This window comes from Oncorhynchus kisutch, linkage group LG1 (genome assembly GCF_002021735.2).
Source record: "Oncorhynchus kisutch isolate 150728-3 linkage group LG1, Okis_V2, whole genome shotgun sequence".
Taxonomy (NCBI): domain Eukaryota; kingdom Metazoa; phylum Chordata; class Actinopteri; order Salmoniformes; family Salmonidae; genus Oncorhynchus; species Oncorhynchus kisutch.
In genome coordinates, this window is record NC_034174.2 from 59,316,028 (window position 1) to 59,335,653 (window position 19,626).

The 19,626-nt window shown below is 42.7% G+C and overlaps 1 protein-coding gene across 1 annotated transcript in view; it reads right to left on the bottom strand.

Annotated features, from left to right (window-relative positions):
• Positions 1-12,169: 12,169 nt before the first annotated feature.
• Positions 12,170-19,626, bottom strand: part of LOC109890392 (heterogeneous nuclear ribonucleoprotein L-like) — a 56,929-nt gene continuing 49,472 nt past the window's right edge. The window contains exons 10-13 of the mRNA XM_020482349.2: positions 18,379-18,580; positions 17,848-17,905; positions 17,356-17,454; positions 12,170-13,453 (exon numbers count right to left, since the gene is read on the bottom strand). Of these exons, the coding sequence (XP_020337938.1) occupies positions 13,398-13,453; positions 17,356-17,454; positions 17,848-17,905; positions 18,379-18,580 (415 nt within the window). The 3' untranslated portion in view covers positions 12,170-13,397. The remainder of the gene's footprint in view (positions 13,454-17,355; positions 17,455-17,847; positions 17,906-18,378; positions 18,581-19,626) is intronic.

Here is a 19,626-nt window from a genome sequence, read left to right on the forward strand (position 1 = left end):
ATATTTCAACTAAAAAACATTATTTATAACCTTGTTAACGTCTTGACTATATTTCTTATTCATTTTGCAACTCATTTCATGTATGTTTTCATGGAAAACAAGGACTAAGTGACCCCAAACTTTTGAACGGTAGTTTTTGTAAATGTGATATCTCAGGTTTTATTTTTAATACGTTTGCTTACATTTCTAAACCTGTTTTTGCTTTGTCATTATGGGTTATTGTGTGTAGATTGATGAGGAAAAAAACTATTGTACCAACTATTGTACCAACAAGGCTGTAACGTAACAAAATGTGGAAAAAGTGAAGGGGTCTGAATATTTTCCGAATGCACTATAAGACCATATATGGTCATAAACAATTTAAACACTGCACCCAACGACCACATGGCAACACACCTGTCAATAAACACAAATCATTGATAAAATCAATAAACCCCATCATCCTACCCTTGGAACACGTTAGTAACATCACATCATGTGTCCAAATCGTAAATACTAGCATCAATGCCCTCTGGTTGACCTTCACCCATGTCAGTGTTCTCTTTGGACATACAGAGGAACAGGGTGTTTTCACAGGTCTTTCTGTGGTGGAGAATAGAGAATAGAGCCGTAATGGCAGTCATTTCACACAGTGCTGACCTGTTTTTCCGTGTTTTCCTCTCTCTTAGTGGCCTGGGGCACTAGGAAGCCCTGTGCCCATGTCATGTGATGGGGGCCCGACCTGGGCAAGTGAGGGTGATTGAATCATACTGATATACTGAGAAATGTCAAGGCCCGGAGCTGTCCTGATACACACGCACATCCACACACAATGACTAACAGACACACGCACACACACAAAGACATTTACCAAAGCAACATTTACACAAAGGCTTACTCACAAAGGCTTACTCACGGAGCCCTCAAACTCCATTGAGAGAAAATGTTTGGACAGGGAGATTTGATTAGACGTGGGCGAACCATTCTAAAGGCCACCACTTTCATGCTACAGCTGTTACTAATAGTGATGGACATTTACCCCAATGGACATTGATCATTGTTACAGTTGTAAATATGTATTTAAAACTACAATTTATTATTTAATTAGTGTCATTAGTAGTGTTAGTGTATTATTATTATTGTTTCATTCACATGGAGCTCTGAGCTTAAGAATTTCACTGTATCCTGCAACTAAAACTGTGACCCTGTGACTAATAGAATCGAATCTAATGAAATTACAGTTGATTTTCACATTTGGAGTAATTTAACTGCCCATCGATATGAATCGTGGTAGATAACATGTATGTATATGTCTGTCGCTGTATATTTGCAACCATTCTCATCATTATTAGACAATCATTTGCAACAGCATGACTACTGACTACTGTAATTCGCTGTATATTAGATTGGATTAGATTTATGAAAAGTGACTTTATTTTGGTCAGATTAATTTTGTTGTTATAGCATAATAAATATAATTGTTGTCAAATGAATTGGTTTAGAGTGTTTGTTCAGACATATTTTCAGGATTTTCAGACAAAACACAATATTTTTATCAAATACCTAAGTAAGTGAAATATAGATCCAACATCTGTGTCAGAGATAAGACTTCAGCCAAGTAGAACACCCTTTAAAACACTACAGCCAGCATAAAAATACTTTTTCAGTCCAACCCCATTTACAACAATAACAGAGACACCTTCCGTCTTCCTTCGAGGTGATTGGTCACATGGACTGGGGATGAAAAATGGAGTCCTCGCAGCCTAGTATTTATCTGTGACCTTTGATGCATGGGTGAGTTCATTAGGATAGTGATGTACAATGGACCGGTAAGAGATCAATACCAACACTGTGTTCCAAATGGCACCCTTTTCACTACTTCTGACCAGGGTCAATAGGACTCTGGTCAAAGATAGTGCACAAGGTAGGGAACAGGGTGACATTTGGAATGTCACAGGTCTGCTGACGTGGTGAGGGCAACATGGAGTGGCACACTTTCCTTGCTGTAATATGTTGTTTTCTGTAGCTCCCTATTGATCTAGTTTGGCTAATGACCTCAGGGTTGGCTAAGGCTCTGGTCTTAGCTCGTTAAGCAATACTGCAGAACTCTGCATGGACCTGTGTAAAACTGGTGTTAGGGTTCCAGGGACATAGTGTATATATACAGCCTTCAAACCTTAATTGTTAGTACAAGTTTCTAAGCCACTTTGCTCAGCCTGCTAGCCTGGGGCGGTATGAAATAAGCATCTCAGAGTAGGAGTGTTGATTTAGGATTAGTTTTGCCTTTTGATTATAAACAATAAGACTAAATGGACGGTGGAGGACTTGCAAACCATTACAGACTACGAAGGACAGCCGAGAGCTGCCCAATGACACAAGCCTACCAGACAAGCTAAACTACTTCTATGCTCGATTCGAGGCAAATAACACTGAAACATGCATGAGAGCATCAGCTGTTCCGGAAGACTGTGTGATCACTCTCTCCTCAGCCGATGTGAGTAAGACCGTTAAACAGGTCAACATTCACAAGGCTGCAGGGCCAGACGGATTACCAAGATGTGTACTCAGAGCATGCGCTGACCAACTGGCAAGTGTCTTCACTGACATTTTAAACCTCTCCCTGTCTGAGTCCGTAATACCAACATGTAATACCACCATAGTGCCTGTGCCCAAGAACACTAAGGTAACCTGCCTAAATGACTACCGACCCGTAGCACTCACGTCTGTAGCCATGAAGTGCTTTGAAAGGCTGGTCATGGCTCACATCAACACCATCATCCCAGTAACCCTAGACCCACTCCAATTTGCATACCGCCTCAACAGATCCACAGATGATGCAATCTCTATTGCACTACACACTGCCTTTTCCAACTTGGACAAAAGGAACACCTATGTGAGAATGCTATTCATTGACTACAGCACAGCGTTCAACACCATAGTGCCCTCAAAGCTTATCAATAAGCTAAGGACCCTGGGACTAAACACCTTCCTCTGCAACTGGATCCTGGACTTCCTGACGGGCCGCCCCCAGGTGGTAAGGGTAGGTAACAACACATCCGCCACGCTGATCCTCAACACAGGGGCCCCTCAGGGGTGCGTGCTCATTCCCCTCCTCTACTCCCTGTTCACTCCTGACTGAAAGGCCAGGCACGACTCCAACAGCATCATTAAATTTGCCGATGACACAACAGTGGTAGGCCTGATCACCGACAACGACTACAGCCTATAGGGAGGAGGTCAGAGACCTGTCTGTGTGGTACCAGAACAACAACCTCTCCGTCAACGTGATCAAGACAAAGGAGATGATTGTGGACTACAGGAAAAGGAGGACCGAGCACGGCCCCATTGTCATCGACGGGGCTGTAGTGGAGCAGGTTTAGAGCTTCAAGTTCCTTTCTGTCCACATCACCAACAAACTAACATGGTCCAAGCACACCAAGACAGCCGTGAAGAGGGTATGACAAAACATCCCCCCCCCCCCACCCAGGAGACTGAAAAGATTTGGCATGGGTCCTCAGATGCTCAAAAGGTTCTACAGCTGCACCGTCGAGAGCATGGTTGACTGGTTGCATCACTGCCTGGTATGGCAACTGCTCGGCCTTCAACCGCAAGGCACTACAGAGGGTAGTGTGTACAGCCCAGTACATCACTGCGGCCAAGCTTCCTGCCATACAGGAGCTCTATACCAGGCTGTGTCAGAGGAAGGCCCTAAAAATCGCCAAAGACTCCAGCCACCCTGGTCATAGACTGTTCTCTCTGCTACCGGCACGGCAAGCGATACTGGAGTGCCAAGTCTAGGTCCAAGAGTCTTCTAAACAGCTTCTACCCCCAAGTCACAAGACTCCTGAACGTCTAGTCAAATGGCTACCCAAACTATTTGAATTTTCCCCCCACCCACCCTTTACACCACTTTAACTCTCTGTTGTCATCTATGCGTAGTCACTTTTATAACTCGACCTACATGTACATATTACCTCAACTAACAGGTGTCCCCGCACATTGACTCTGTACCGGTACCCCCTGTAAATAGTCTCGCTATTGTTATTTTACTGCTGCTCTTTAATTACTTGTTACTTCTATCTCTTATTGTTATCCATATATTTTTTAAACTGCATTGTTGGTTAGGGGCTAGTAAGTAAGCATTTCACTGTAAGGTCTACCTCTACCTGTTGTATTTGGAGCATGTGACTAATAACATTTGAGTTTATTTGATTTGGAGAGCTGATCCTATATCAGCACAATTTGCTTGATACTGTACATACGGCCCCTGGTCCCAGATCTATTTGTGCTGTAGAGCAAACTCCTGTGGTCATTATCATGTTGTGCACAAATATCCCTTTAAAAAAGGCAACAGTCAAAACTTCAGGGCTGGATTCGATCATGGATTCAATAAAATAATATATATATATTTTTTGTGTGCAACCTAATTCAACTATTTCCATTATTATGGTGGTTTGCTACCATCCGGTCACTACAAGCGTCACTACAGACCCTGTAGTGAGGCGTCATTAAATACCCTGGTTCGATTCCAGGCTGTATCACAAGTGGCCGTGATTGTGAGTCCCATAAGGCAGCGCACAATTGGCCCAGCGTCGTCCGGGTTAGGGTTTGACGGGGTAGGCCGTCACTGTAAATAAGATTTTTTTCTTAGCTGACTTGCCTAGTAAAATAAAGGTAAAATAAAAAATAAAATAAAAAACAGCAACTAACAGATCTGGGAGCAGGCTATTAGCCTCATGCCCCGGCCAGCAGATATCCCTTCCTTAAAGTGACAGTCCAGTCTCCGTTTCCTTCCATTTTTTTTTTGTCTTTAGTATGTGTCCTTTACTGTATTTATACTTGGGATATCGCTTTTCAACAGAAAAAGTTTTTAAAAAATGGCTGGAGGACGTCTTTACGGCCCTGTATCAGAGGCTATTTATATGGTCGGTCAGGGGTTTGAAGAAGGCCACACTGGTCCTAAGACTAAGGACTTCAATTAAGGTCAATGGGAACATGATCCCGTGTGGCTCAGTTGGTGGGCACATGGCACTATCAATGCCAGGTTAGTGGTTTCGATTCCCACTGGGGACACATACACAAAAAATGTATGCACTCACTGTACTGTACATTGAATTTGGTAAAGTGTGGCTATATGGCATATTTTATACATTATGGGGTGGTTTCCCAGACACAGATTCAGTTTAGTCCAGTTTAGTCCTGGAGATTCTCATTTGACAATGCTTTTTAGTCTTGGACTAGGCTTAATCTGTGTCTGGGAAACCGGCCCTAAAACATTCAAATAGCATCATAGTGAAGCAATGACTGTATATATGAATGGACAAAGACATCGATCGCGTGACAACATTCATTCCTATGTGAAAAGTCAATTGCGCACTGAAGCCAAATGAAGTTGATTAAGATAGCGTCTCATGGAGACATAACATGCGTAGTTTGAGCTACTCCAGGAAGTGACATTGCAGGGTAGCTCAGTGTTGCTCCCTGTCATTGAATAACTAAAGTAGAAGGCTGACCGGGGTACTGCAGGCTGCTATTAGCAACTATATAAAACTTATTCTAGTGTAACTAGTGTAATTTTTAAATAATCGGTTCAAGGACATGGTGTCTTAAAAGCAAATATTGGTAACTATTGTACCAAGACTGTCTTAAAAAAAAAAATTATTTACACAATGATTGACCACGAATATAAATTTTTTTCCTTTCACTATAACGGGGGATCTTGTGTTCTGCTAACAATGTCTCGTTTAACAACCGTGGCTTCAATGAGAAGGGGCAGTCGTTCTCCCTTGCAGTGAAGACATATGTTTATTTATTTACAGGGGCATTGGCAAGACATAGAAAACTGCTTTGAATCTGCATGCCACCATTTTGGCAGGGCCGAGATATGGCCTGATTACACTCTGATCCCAAGACAGGTATGAGTTATCCTGGGGTGTGCGGAAGTGTGTCAGAGGAGTATGTTTTAGCCCAAGTATTACTGTCCTTGTAAGTGTGTGTGTGTGTGTGTGGGGGGGGGGGGGGGTAGTTGGTAGTTACAGTCTTGTCCCATCACTGCAACTCCCGTTCGGAGAGAGCCATGCGACCCCCGAAACAATACCCTGCCAAGCCGAACTGCTTCTTGACACTGCCTGCTTAACCCGGAAACCAGCCGCACCAATGTGTCGGAGGAAACCACGAACAACTGGAGACTGTGTGCATGTGCCTGGCCCACCACAGGAGTCGCTAGAGCGCGATGGGACAAGGACATCCCGGCCGGCCAACCCCTCCCCTAACCCGGATTACGCTGGGCCAATTGTGCATCGCCTCATGGGTCTCCCTGTCGCAGCTGGCTGCAGCACAGCCCAGGATCAAACTCGGATCTCTGGTGACGCCTCAAGTATTGCGATGCAGTGCCTTAGACCGCTGCGCCACTCGGGAGACCATGAGTAGAATAATCTAAAGAAAGCCTAGTGTAGACTAGATGCAAACCAGGTGAGTTTTTACCTCCTCCCAGTGAAAATGAAGATGACTGTTCAAAGGGCTGACACAAACTGTAGCAGAAGCCAATAGGGTGTAAACTAAGAAGAATCTATATTTAAGGTGAGAAAGTCTTTATATATTCTATATATCGTAGCGATCCTCGCTATATGAGCCACGTTACAATCCCCACCAAGTGGGTTAACCCAATCGGTGCGATGCACAGGGTGTTTGCCTTTCACACCATCGACCTGAGTTTCCCTGCAATGTTGCCCGTGAGGCTATCGGAGGCTATCGGAGAGGCGCGTAGAAAAGTGAATGAAGATGCACTCCTGAAAGAACGGGGGTAATGTAGCGATCTTAACACAACACCTACCAACCTCTTTCAGGTTTTGACCTATGGGCGTAAATTGTAGGCTTGGCAGTCGCTGCACCAGTGTTCGAGTCCCGGTCAGCGGTACCCTCCAAATTCGCTACAATATACAGTAAGAGATTATTAATTTGACATTTTATTCAAACATTTTTCCCCCTATATTTCTTGTCAGTCCACCAGCAGTATGGTCTCAAAATGCAATTATTTTGCACATAAAAGCCTCATAGCTATATTAATCTCAGGCCTGTGTTTACTTCCTGGAAAAGTTTCTTGATGATAAAAAATGAATCATCATAAGACTTTTTTCCTCTCGCTTGATTTTTGGGCCCAGTTTAAAAAAACACATTTAAACCAGATCAAAAGGATCCTGTGTTGTGTTATATTCGCTCCTTGTTTTTTGGTGCAATTTTAAGCAATAATTTAACCATAACTCTAATATACTACATCATCTTCTGCAACAAAGATCATGTTATAAAATCTCATGACAAGTTTATTTCTGTGTCCAGGGAACAGAATTTAATGGGGTATCAGAATTTAGAAAACACAGGATCATAGGATGTGGATTAAATGTTTTAGAAAAGTGGGCCCAGTAGGCTGAAAGTAATATCTTAAAAACTATAACAATGATATGTTGAACTGTATCAAAAGTGGACTAATGAAAAATCTACAGTACCAGTCAAAAGTTTGGACACACCTACTCATTCAAGGGTTTTTCTTTATTTTTCACTATTTCCTACATTGTAGAATAATAGTGAAGACATCGAAACTATGAAATAACACATATGGAATCATGTAGTAACCAAAAAGAACATGTTAAACAAATCAAAATACATTTTATATTTGAGATTCTTCAAAGTAGCCACCCTTTGCCTCAACCGCAGCTTTGTACACTCTTAGCATTCTCTCAACCAGCTTCATGAGGTTGGAATGCATTTCAATTAACAGATGTGCCATTTTAAAAGATCATTTGTGGAATTTATTTCCTTCTTAATGTCTCTGAGCCTGTCAGTTGTGTTGAGACAAGGTAGGGGTGATATACAGAATATAGCCCCATTTGGTAAAAGACCAAGTCCATACTATGGCAAAAACAGCTCAAATAAGCAAAGAGAAACGACGGTCCATCATTATTTTAAGACATGAAGATCAGTCAATCTGGAACATTTCAAGAACTTTGAAAGTTTCAAGTGCAGTCGCAAAAACCATCAAGCACTATGACGAAACTGGCTCTCATGAGGACAGCCACAGGAAAGGAAGACCCAGAGACCTTCTGCTGCAGAGGATAAGATCATTTGAGTTACCAGCTTCAGAAATTGCAGCATCAACTGTTCAGAGGAAACTGCATGAATCAGGCCTTCATGGTTGAATTGCTGCAAAGAAACTGCTACTAAAGGACACTGATAAGAAGAAGCGATGTGCTTGGGCCAAGAAACACGATCAATGGATATTAGATCTGGTCTGATGAGTCCAAATGTGAGATTTTTTGTTCCAACCGTTTGTGAGACGCGGAGTAGGTGAACGGATGATCTCCGCATGTGTGGTTCCAACTGTGAAGCATGGAGGAGGAGGTGTGATGGTGTGGGGGTGCTTTGCTGGCGACACTGTAAGTGATTTATTTAGAATTCAAGGTACCCTTAACGAGCATGGCTACCACAGAATTCTGTAGCGATACGCCATCCCATCTGGTTTGCGTTTAGTGGGACAATAATTAGTTTTTCAACAGGACAAGGACCCAAAACACACCTCCAGGCTGTGTAAGGGTTATTTGACCAATGAGAGTGATGGAGTGCTGCATCAGATGACCTGGCCTCCACAATCACCCGACCTCAACCCAATTGAGATGGTTTGGGATGAGTTGGACCGCAGAGTAAAGGAAAAGCAGCCAACAAGTGCTCAGCATATGTGGGAACTCTGTTGGAAAGCATTCCAGGTGAAGCTGGTTGAGAGAATGCCAATAGTGTACAAAGCTGTCATCAATGCAAAGGGTGACTACTTTGAAGAATATAAAATATCTTTTGATTTGTAGAACACTTTTTTGGTTACTGCATGTTTCCATATCTGATATTTCATAGTTATAATGTAGAAAATAGTACAAATAAATAAAAACCCTTGACTGAGTAGATGTATCCAAACATTTGACTGGTACAGTATATATTTTTTATTTTGAGTAAAGTGCCCCTTTAAGGGTTACACACCCACCATCAACAATTAATATTACCAAAAAGCTTCCAATAAACATGTTTTCTGAAATAATAACCTGATGGTTTCTGGAATTCATTGTGATTGTATATTACGAGTAAGGTGCCACATGTAACAGAGAAAAAGAGAGTTGTTGGTTTTCTTCATCTGCTTGTGTGTAGTGAGCTTTTGATACTCCAGTGTGGTCTTGAGGGAGAAAATCAACTCTGGCAAAACTAGACCACATAGTTCTACAGCGGAGAATTTCTATGACATGGGTGACTGAAGGCCATAATCTCCTTCGCTCTCTCTCTCTCTCTGATGGCTCAAGAGGACTTCTTCGCACTTCTCATCTTCTCTCTATCAGTACATTGAGTACATTTTTACATCTCAAAGGGGTCAGGCATAGCCTACAAAGTCACGCCACATTAGTGGCCCATTTTGGCTACTCACACTATAGACTAGCTGGGCTATTCTCTCACTGCCGCAGGAGGAACCCAGGTTATAACTCAAAAGCCAGCGCAGTAATGGAAACTGACCGATGACGAGGCATGTCGCTGCACTATGTCGCTGCACTGTAAACAAACATTGTCTGACACTCGTCCCATATGCAAATCGACCTGGTCCCCGTGACTGCTGCTGATTTACACATATTTGTGGCACTAGGCCTTTGTCATTTTAGAAATTTACAAAGACCTATTGCCGTTGACGACGGTAGCAGGTTGGGGTTTATTTAGAGCCAGATCATCCAATCTCAGGCTCCCACAGCTGGGTCGTATACATTAGTGCAAAATATAGCTAAATGTGTTGGAACGGATTTCAGTCTGTTTTCTTCCGTTTGTGCCAAGTGAATATGACCCCAGTGAGAAAAACATGGATCGCTACAGCCAGGGAAGTGTGAAAAAAGAGAAGAGGGAATTAAGGGAGGCCAGACGGTTGCTTTTCACGCTTCACTGAAGCACAAAGACACGCTGAGTGGGTTTGGTCTTTTTGGGACACAGCTGTGTTTACCCCACACACATCTTCTCAAGACCTCAAGACCAGAGGGGCAGCCGGGCAGGAGACACTACCATGGGCTGCCGTGGTTATAGTTGAATACAGAGCAGAGATGCAGATGGATGGTCTCCAGATAATTTTTTCACAAACCTCTCCCAAAGTACCAGCATCAGTGCTTAACAAACCTCTGCTCAAGGACCCCCCGCTATTCCACATATTGGGTCTAGTCCAGCACTAGCACTCCTGATTCAACTAATTAAAAACGTGATTAGTTGACCAGTTGAATCAGGTGTGCTGGTACAGGAATAGATCAAATAAATGGAACAACTGGGGGTCCTCAAGGAAATGTCTGGGAAACACTGTTCTCGATAATGCAACCCAGAGCTACAGTTAATTCGGGAAGTATTCAGACCTCTTGACTTGTTGCACATTTTGCTACGTTACAGCCTTATTCTAAAATTGATTAAATACATTTCCCCCCCATCAATCTACACACAATACCCCATAATGACAAATTCAATTGATTGGACATGATTTGGAAAGGCACACACCTGTCTATATAAGGTCCCACAGTTGACAGTGCATGTCAGAGCAAAAGACAAGACGTGAGGTCGAAGGATTTGTCCATAGAGCTCCAACACATGATTGTGTCGAGGCACGGATTTGGGGAAGGGTACCAAAAAACCTCTGCAGCATTGAAGGTCCCCAAGAACACAGTGGCCTCCATTATTCTTTCATGGAAGAAGTTTGGAACCACCAAGACTTGTCATAGAGCTGAGCAATTGGGGAAGGGCCTTGTTCAGGGAGCCAAGAACCCGATGGTCACTCTGACATAACTCCAGAGTTCCTCTGTGGAGATGGGAGGACCTTCCAAAAGGACAACCATCTCTGCAGCACTCTAACAATCAGAACTTCATTGTAGAGTGGCCAGACAGAAGCCACACCTCAGTAAAAGGCACATGACAGCCTGCTTGGAGTTTTCCAAAAGGCACCTAAAGGACTCTCAGACAATGAGAAACAAGATTCTCTGGTCTGATGAAACCAATATTGAACTCTTTGTTCTAAATGCCAAGTGTCACGTCTGGAGGAAACCTGGCACCGTCCCTACAGTGAAGCATAGTGGTGGCAGCATCATGCAGTGGGGATGTTTTTCAGCGGCAGGGACTGGGAGACTAGCCAGGATCAAGGGAAATATGAATGGAGCAAAGTATAGAGTCATCCTTTATGAAAACCTGCTCCAGAGTGCTCAGTACCTGGGGCAAAGGTTCACCGTCCAACAGGACAACGACCCTAAGCACACAGCCAAAACAACACTTGAACCTGATCGAACATCTCTGGAGAGACCAGAAAATAGCTGTGCAGTGATGCTCCCCATCCAACCTGACATAGCTTGAGAGATCTGAAGAGAAGAATGGGAGAAACTCCCCAAATACAGGTGTGCAATGCTTGTAGCGTCATACCCAAGAAAACTCGAGGCTGTAATTGCTGCGAAAGGTGTTTCAACAAAGTACTGAGTAAAGGGTCTCAACCCTTATGCAAATGTGATTTTTTAGTTTTTTATATTATATACTTTTGCAAACATTTCTAAAAACATGTTTTTGCTTTGTCATTATGGGGTATTGTGTGTAGATCGATGAGGGGAGAAAACTGTTTAGTATAAGGCTGTAAAGTAACAAAATGTGTAAAAAGTCAAGGGGTCTGAATACTTTCCCGAATGTATTGCATATTGATAGTTTGGCAATTGCTTTTCCAAGCAAGATGCTTTGCAAACCTCTTCACTGTGGGGACCAGCCGAATGCCAAGATGCGACCAAAATTGACGACGACTATATCCTCAAATCGTTTTGCTCATAATCATAATATGATTTGCCTGCTCAATTGCTTCCACATAACTTCCAGGACACCAAATTCTTGGTCAGAAACTGCCAGTCCAACTTTGATCTAGCTAAACTGCTGAATTTCCCTCTCTGTATCATGAAACATGACAAAGCAGCAGAAATCTCAAGTCTCACTGTTCTCATTGTTCAAATGAAATTTAGTAGCGATATGATGCTCTATAAATGTTTAATTAAATAATAAACAAATGATAACCCCTTAAAGGTAACCTTATTGCAAAGTGTTACCAGAACTGAATATATAATAGAATGCTAATTGGATAGGCACCTATCGGAATAAGAATAAAATGACATCGTTGTGTATCGACTGGCAAATGTTTTAATGACTGCACATGCTCACAGTGAATTCTTCAGACGTGGTGGTGGTGTGCCAAGTACAAACATGGAGACACAGTATAACTGGGAACACTAAACACATCCAACCCGCATGGACCTTCAGGGTTTGGAACGCTTGAAACACAGTTTGAAATGTCTTCTTCTTCAAAAAATGTAGTCTTGAGAGAAGACAGACGTCTCGTAACGGCTGAGTATTTTCCAACCCTAGATCCAGGGACCGACATGGCGGGTTGCTGCTGACCATCAGATAGTAAGCTGACAGTCTCAAGTGTTCATTTTAGTTTTAATTCAAATGGCCCTCCGAAGAAGAGGACCATCGACAGAAAAAGTTTAGAAACACCCCTTACAGAAAAACCACCTGATTTCACATGTGGAAAATCATATGATTTGAAATCACATGTGAAATGTAGTTTTTTCCATAAGGAACTGCTCTTATTAACATAGTGCCCAGACACCCACTCAACTGCTATACACACATATGTACAATATAATGTGAACAGGTTGTTCATCTACAAACACTGAGTAATCTCTTATATTGCAGAGTTAGGCACACGCATTTCCACTAGTTTCCACCAGTGTTTCCCCTAGCTGAGAGCAGGCCTCCACCGCCTAAATTGTTTTGCCCTCCATTGGTTTCAATTTGTAATTTTTTATCCCAGCTGCCCTTTGGGAATCTTCTGAAAGTTATAAAACTGGCCACTGGCCATTGACATCAGTTTAGGAATGAAAATGTACCGTAGGCCACTGTCTTTTGACCACTAAAATAGGTCACGCAACAAAAAGACAGAAGTCAAATTCGGCCCTCATCAAGTCAGCACAGGAAATGTCAAATCAATTGTGGTGCAGAGTAAGCAGCCCTGCTAGGATGCATAGTTGGGCTTTCCTCTCCCTCTGCCAGTTACAACTGTCAGCCCAACCACTGCAGCTCCTTCAAATAATTTTTGTAAACAAAGGAAAAAATACAACAAAAATAATCCATTAAGATAGTTCATATGGGGGGGGGGGGTGATCTTGAGTGTTTTTAACTCCTCGCTCTTCCATTCTAAGGTCCGAGAAAGTGTGTTGACTCTCCACTCTCGCGTTGTTTCTTTCGCTCTCCTTCATTGGGTGCTCTTCCTTTCTCCCCGATCCGCTTCTCTCCTTGTTGATGGCGTACTAGTGCGGCGGCCATCTTGGTTTTTCCAGGTCTCAGAGGTGTGAGGAAGTGGAGAAGCAAAGCTTGAGGGTGTAAGGGTTGGAACCATCTGCAGATGGAAAGACAGAATAGGAAGAAGGGATGAGGAGAAGATTTAAAAAATACATGACTTGCACACACCTTTAACTCAATTCATTTACTTTGTGGGGTGTGTGTGTGTGTGTGTGTGTGTGTAGTTGTGTGTTTGCTCGTTAGATTTCCTAGATCACAGGGGAGGTAGCCTGCAGGTATAATTGTTTACTTCTTGTTATAAGCATGCACAAGCCTTTATAATGTTTTTAATAATGCTTATAACATGTCATGTCTCTTTATGCATCAACATTTCAACGGAATGCCTGGTATTTACTAGTCTGGATCATGTTTCAAGTTTTAATGTCACATGCACAAGTTCAGTGAAATGCATACTATAAGCATACTATATACAGGAAATATTTAAAAAGTCAGTTCCAATACCATATTTACATGTGCAGGGATACTGGAGTGACGGAGGTAAATATGTATAGGGGTAAGGTGATAGGCAACAGGATGTGTGTGTAGAGTTAGTATGCATGTACAGTGGGGCAAAAAAGTATTTAGTCAGCCACCAATTGTGCAAGTTCTCCCACTTAAAAAGATGAGAGAGGCCTGTAATGTTCATCATAGGTACACTTCAACTATGACAGACAAAATGAGAAAAAAAATTCCAGAAAATCACATTGTAGGATTTTTTATGAATTTATTTGCAAATTATGGTGGAAAATAAGTATTTGGTCAATAACAAAAGTTTATCTCAATATTTTGTTATATACCCTTTGTTGGCAATGACAGAGGTCAAACGTTTTTTGTGAGTCTTCACAAGGTTTTCACACACTGTTGCTGGTATTTTGGCCCATTCCTTCATGCAGATCTCCTCTAGAGCAGTGATGTTTTGTGGCTGTTGCTGGGCAACACGGACTTTCAACTCCCTCCAAAGATTTTCTATGGGGTTGAGATCTGGAGACTGGCTAGGCCACTCCAGGACCTTGAAATGCTTCTTACGAAGCCACTCCTTCGTTGCCCGGTCGGTGTGTTTGGGATCATTGTCATGCTGAAAGACCCAGCCACGTTTCATCTTCAATGCCCTTGCTGATAGAAGGAGGTTTTCACTCAAAATCTCACGATACATGGCCCCATTCATTCTTTCCTTTACACAGATCAGTCGTCCTGGTCCCTTTGCAGAAAAACAGCCCCAAAGCATGATGTTTCCACCCCCATGCTTCACAGTAGGTATGGTGTTCCTTGGATGCAACTCAGCATTCTTTGTCCTCCAAACACGACGAGTTGAGTTTTTACCAAAAAGTTATATTTTGGTTTCAACTGACCATATGACATTCTCCCAATCTTCTTCTGGATCATCCAAATGCTCTCTAGCCAACTTCAGACAGGCCTGGACATGTACTGGCTTAAGCAGGGGGACACATCTGGCACTGCAGGATTCGAGTCCCTGGCGGCGTAGTGTGTTACTGATGGTAGGCTTTGTTACTTTGGCCCCAGCTCTCTGCAGGTCATTCACTAGGTCCCCCCGTGTGGTTCTGGGATTTTTGCTCACCGTTCTTGTGATCATTTTGACCCCATGGGGTGAGATCTTGCGTGGAGCCCCAGATCGAGGGAGATTATCAGTGGTCTTGTATGTCTTCCATTTCCTAATAATTGCTCCCACAGTTGATTTCTTCAAACCAAGCTGCTTACCTATTACAGATTCAGTCTTCCCAGCCTGGTGCAGGTCTACAATTTTGTTTCTGGTGTCCTTTGACAGCTCTTTGGTAGTGGCCATAGTGGAGTTTGGAGTGTGACTGTTTGAGGTTGTGGACAGGTGTCTTTTATACTGATAACAAGTTCAAACAGGTGCCATTAATACCGAGTGGAGGACAGAGGAGCCTCTTAAAGAAGAAGTTACAGGTCTGTGAGAGCCAGAAATCTTGCTTGGTTGTAGGTGACCAAATACTTATTTTCCACCATCATTTGCAAATAAATTCATTAAAAGTCCGACAATGTGATTTTCTGGATTTTTTTGCCTCATTTTGTCTGTTATAGTTGAAGTGTATATATGATGAAAATTACAGGCCTTTCTCATCTTTTTAAGTGGGAGAACTTGCACAATTGGTGGCTGACTAAATACTTTTTTGCCCCACTGTATGTACATATTATGTGTGAGTGAGCGAATGATGGAGTGAGTGTTTGTGTGTGTGTTGTGTTGCCTCAAGGGGTTATTCCTTATATTCTGTATTCTGACTATTTTCAGGTAACTGGGGACCTTACACCTGCCACCCACAAAGAGACTGTGGCTTGAGGCTGTCTGTATGAAAGCCATTATTACTAGAGAACACAAAGCTTTCTCCTGCAATTTTCCTCCTCTGCCACAAAAACAAATAATGGAAGCACAAGATGGGGTTGTTTGAGGGGGGCTCCATTTTTGTTTTGCCTCACAGTAAAAAGAAAATAAAAAAAGACCCAAAGTCTACTGGCTTTTGTTTGTGTTGTCAGGCCAGTGTGAAGGTGAATACCTGCTGTGTATGGGAGGAGCACAAGGGAAGAATCAAACAAACATGTCTTTAACTTGTATTGTAGTCGAAAAATAGAGAGAGTGAACACATGTGAACGATGATGAAGGCCAGTGATGAACAGGCGTCTAGCGACTAGCCTGGCGTGTTGATTCTATTTGACATTGTCCGGGTGGATGGCGGTATATTCAAGCGGTTAGGATTCCTGGTTTTCACCCAGGCGGCCTGGGTTTGACTCCCGGTATGGGGACGAGTCTTTGGGATCCCGAGTGACGCAGCAGTCTTAAGGCACTGCATTTCAGTGCTAGAGGCGTCACTATAGACCCTGGTTTGATTCCAGGCTGTATCACAACCGGCCATGGTTGGGAGTCCCATAGGGCGGCATACAATTGGCGTCGTCCGGGTTAGGGTTTGGCCGGGGTAGGCCGTCATTGTAAATAAGAATTTGTTCTTAACTGACTTGCCTAGCTAAATAAAGGTTACATAAATTAAAAAATTGTATATTGGGTTGACAGGTTATTATGCACGTTCCTGTTGTCCATCATAAACATTCAAATTGAGTTGATTATATAAGAATCTGGGTGTGTTGTTCCTACCTTTTGTTTTCACTAGTAAAGTGTTAAGAAGTGTTCATTCAGATTGGGGGTGCGTTCCCGCTTGAATTTGGTTAAGAGGGAAGTGAATTTGCCCACACTTTGAGAACTTGCTACCAAGCTCTTACGTGTATCAGACACACACAGTTTTTTTTCTCTGAAGAGATGATTCTGAAACTGAAGACGTGTGTAACCACGTGAAGTCTTAGCCTATTGGTGATAGTCATTTACTCTGCGTTATGCTGTAACGTATCACGTATTTCATGTACACTGTAATTGTTTGAATCTCATTGATTTCGTGACTAATACATTAATATTAGTTGAATTGAGTAAATGCATTCCTCGTTCTACAGAGTCATTATTTGATTGACTCTTTGCTTTTCATTTGATAGTTGTTAATTACACTAAACACATAGACCAGGCTTGTAACACCTTCACATCCCTGAGCTGCACGCCTCAATAAATTCATGCTAGGATATTGGTCGCCAGGATTAGCTATTTTTATCTAGCCTCTTAAATAATTGCATTTGTATTATGCTAATTAGATTTCCGTGTGGGTGTCAACCTTAAATATATATTATTTTTAGGTGGATATTTGCAGTCAGAGCCATGTTAAATGTCTCGAAGATGTCATTTAAAAAGAGACAGAGGAGTTGGCATGGGTTTTCTAGCGGTTTTCTAGGGCTGCAGTCTCTGGCACACATATGGTGCTGGCAGAGGTTTGAATCCAGCCTACTGCCTTGTGACCCATTCTCTTTCTGTCATTCTCTCATCATCTCTCGCTCTACTTTTCTGTCATTGAAGCAAGCATTCTCTCCGGAGTAAGACACAGGACTTACTTGGTATTCTGATCTGGTGGTGGTTGAGGACTGTTAGAACCTCCACAGCGTGTGTCTTGTTGTCAAATTCGAATAAGCCTGAGATCGTTTTGGAGCTGGCTAGAGGGGAGAGGGAAAAACATCGGCCATCTTGAAAAGACAGTGATTGAAAAAGATAACTTGTTTGTTAATAATAAATAACTATATGTTATGCGCATTTATTAAGTATTTCATCATTCGTAAACATTGATTCGCATTACAATTTATAAGCATTTGCAACATGTATGATTTGGAAAGCATTTATGGAAAAGCATCCATAGTGGTCTATTCATATCAATCATAGTAGAATACTATTTATCTATTTATTTTATTCCTTGTTAATTACATTTAGCTGCCTAGCTGTTGCTGACACAATTAGAAAAACAGCTGAATGTCTACAAGTACCTCTACTGAATTGACTCATGCTGTATATCGTCCATTTAGTCCAACACAATGAATGGAATGAGCACTTACGTTTTGCATCGAAGACTTTGAACTTGATGAAACCGGGTACCTCATGCTCTGTACATAACTAAACATAAAGCACACAACAGAAAGGATTCAGCTATTGCGTCAACATTGCTTCATTCGGTGTTTTGTATAAATAATCCACTAGATGGCGATGGTATGATGTGAATCTCAACACCGGACAATAAATAGGCTACTACAGGCAAGTGTTATTCAAACCTGGTCTTGGAGGGCCACTGGGCCACTGTCTGTCTGATGCCAAATAACTTATTGCAAACATATTGCAAACATATTGCAAACATTTTAATGCCTGTTTATTAAAATGTTAAGAACAATCGCCCCACTTACTTGTGTCCTCTCTACCCTATAGGCAAGAGTCTCCTGTTACCCATTCTCAGGGTCATCCAAACATTTAATTCCACTATAGAAAGGGTTCAACCTCCCCTTAACCCAACCTCCCACCTCTCTAGACATCAGTCACCATTCCAGCCTAAACAGCCACCCCTTCCTTCCTTCCTCCCTCCCCTCCACACCCACCCTCTGCAGCTCGTCCTCAGTGATGCAGGGCGGGACATTGTAGAAGTGCAGCACAGTGGCGGGTGGCTGGATGATGTTCTTGGACGCCTGGCCCACGCTGCTGAAGCGGTTGTTCCGGGTCATGCCGAAGTCCTTGTAGCTGCTGCTGCCGTCCTCCAGCTCAAACACCTGACTGGGGATGACCGCGTGCTGCTTGGACACACTGGAGGGAGGGAAAGATCGAGGAAGGGAGGTATGAATGGATAGAGCAATAGATAGATAGACAGATAGATAGAGCGTGTGTAACAGGAATGATAAACAAGGGAAGGGAGGGATGGGGAAGAGATAAGAAGATGAGTAAAGGAGAGGAATCAGAAGGCAGCTGATAGTTTTCCAGCCATAGAACATCTATATGTAATTCTATGTTTCCAGCTCTCATTTAGTGGGTGAACAAAAAGGAAGCATTTTAAATGGGGTTTATACCCACCCGTCCAGCATCACTACTCTGGACGGCTCTGACTTAGAATACGTGGACAACTAAAAATACCTAGGTGTCTGGGTAGACTGTAAACTCTCCTTCCAGACTCACATTAAGCACCTCCAATCCAAAATTAAATCTAGAATTGGCTTCCTATTTCGCAACAAAGAATCCTTCACTCATGCTGCCAAACTCGTAAAACTGACCATCCTACCGATCCTCGACTTCGGCGATGTCATCTATAAAATAGCCTCCAACACTCTACCCAACAAATTGGATGGAGTCTATCACAGTGCCATCCATTCTGTCACCAAAGCCCCATACACTACCCACGGCTGCGACCTGTACTCTCATTGGTTGGCCCTCGCTTCATACTCTGCTAGGTAAATCCCTGCCTTATCTCAGCTCACTGGTCACCATAGCAGCACCCACTCGTAGCACGCGCTCCAGCAGGTATATCTCACTGGTCACCCCCAACGCCAATTCCTCCTTTGGTCGCCTTTCCTTCCAGTTCTCTCGTGCCAATGACTGGAATTAACTGCAAAAATCACTGAAGCTGGAGACTCATATCTCCCTCACTAGCTTTAAGCACCAGCTGTTAGAGCAGCTCACAGATCACTGCACCTGTACATAGCCCATCTGTAAACAGCCCATCTATCTACCTCATCTCCATACTGTATTTATTTATTTATATTGCTCGTTTGCACCCCAGTATCACTACTTGCACATTCATCTTCTGCACATCTACCATTCCATTGCTATATTGTAATTACTTCGCCACCATGGCCTAT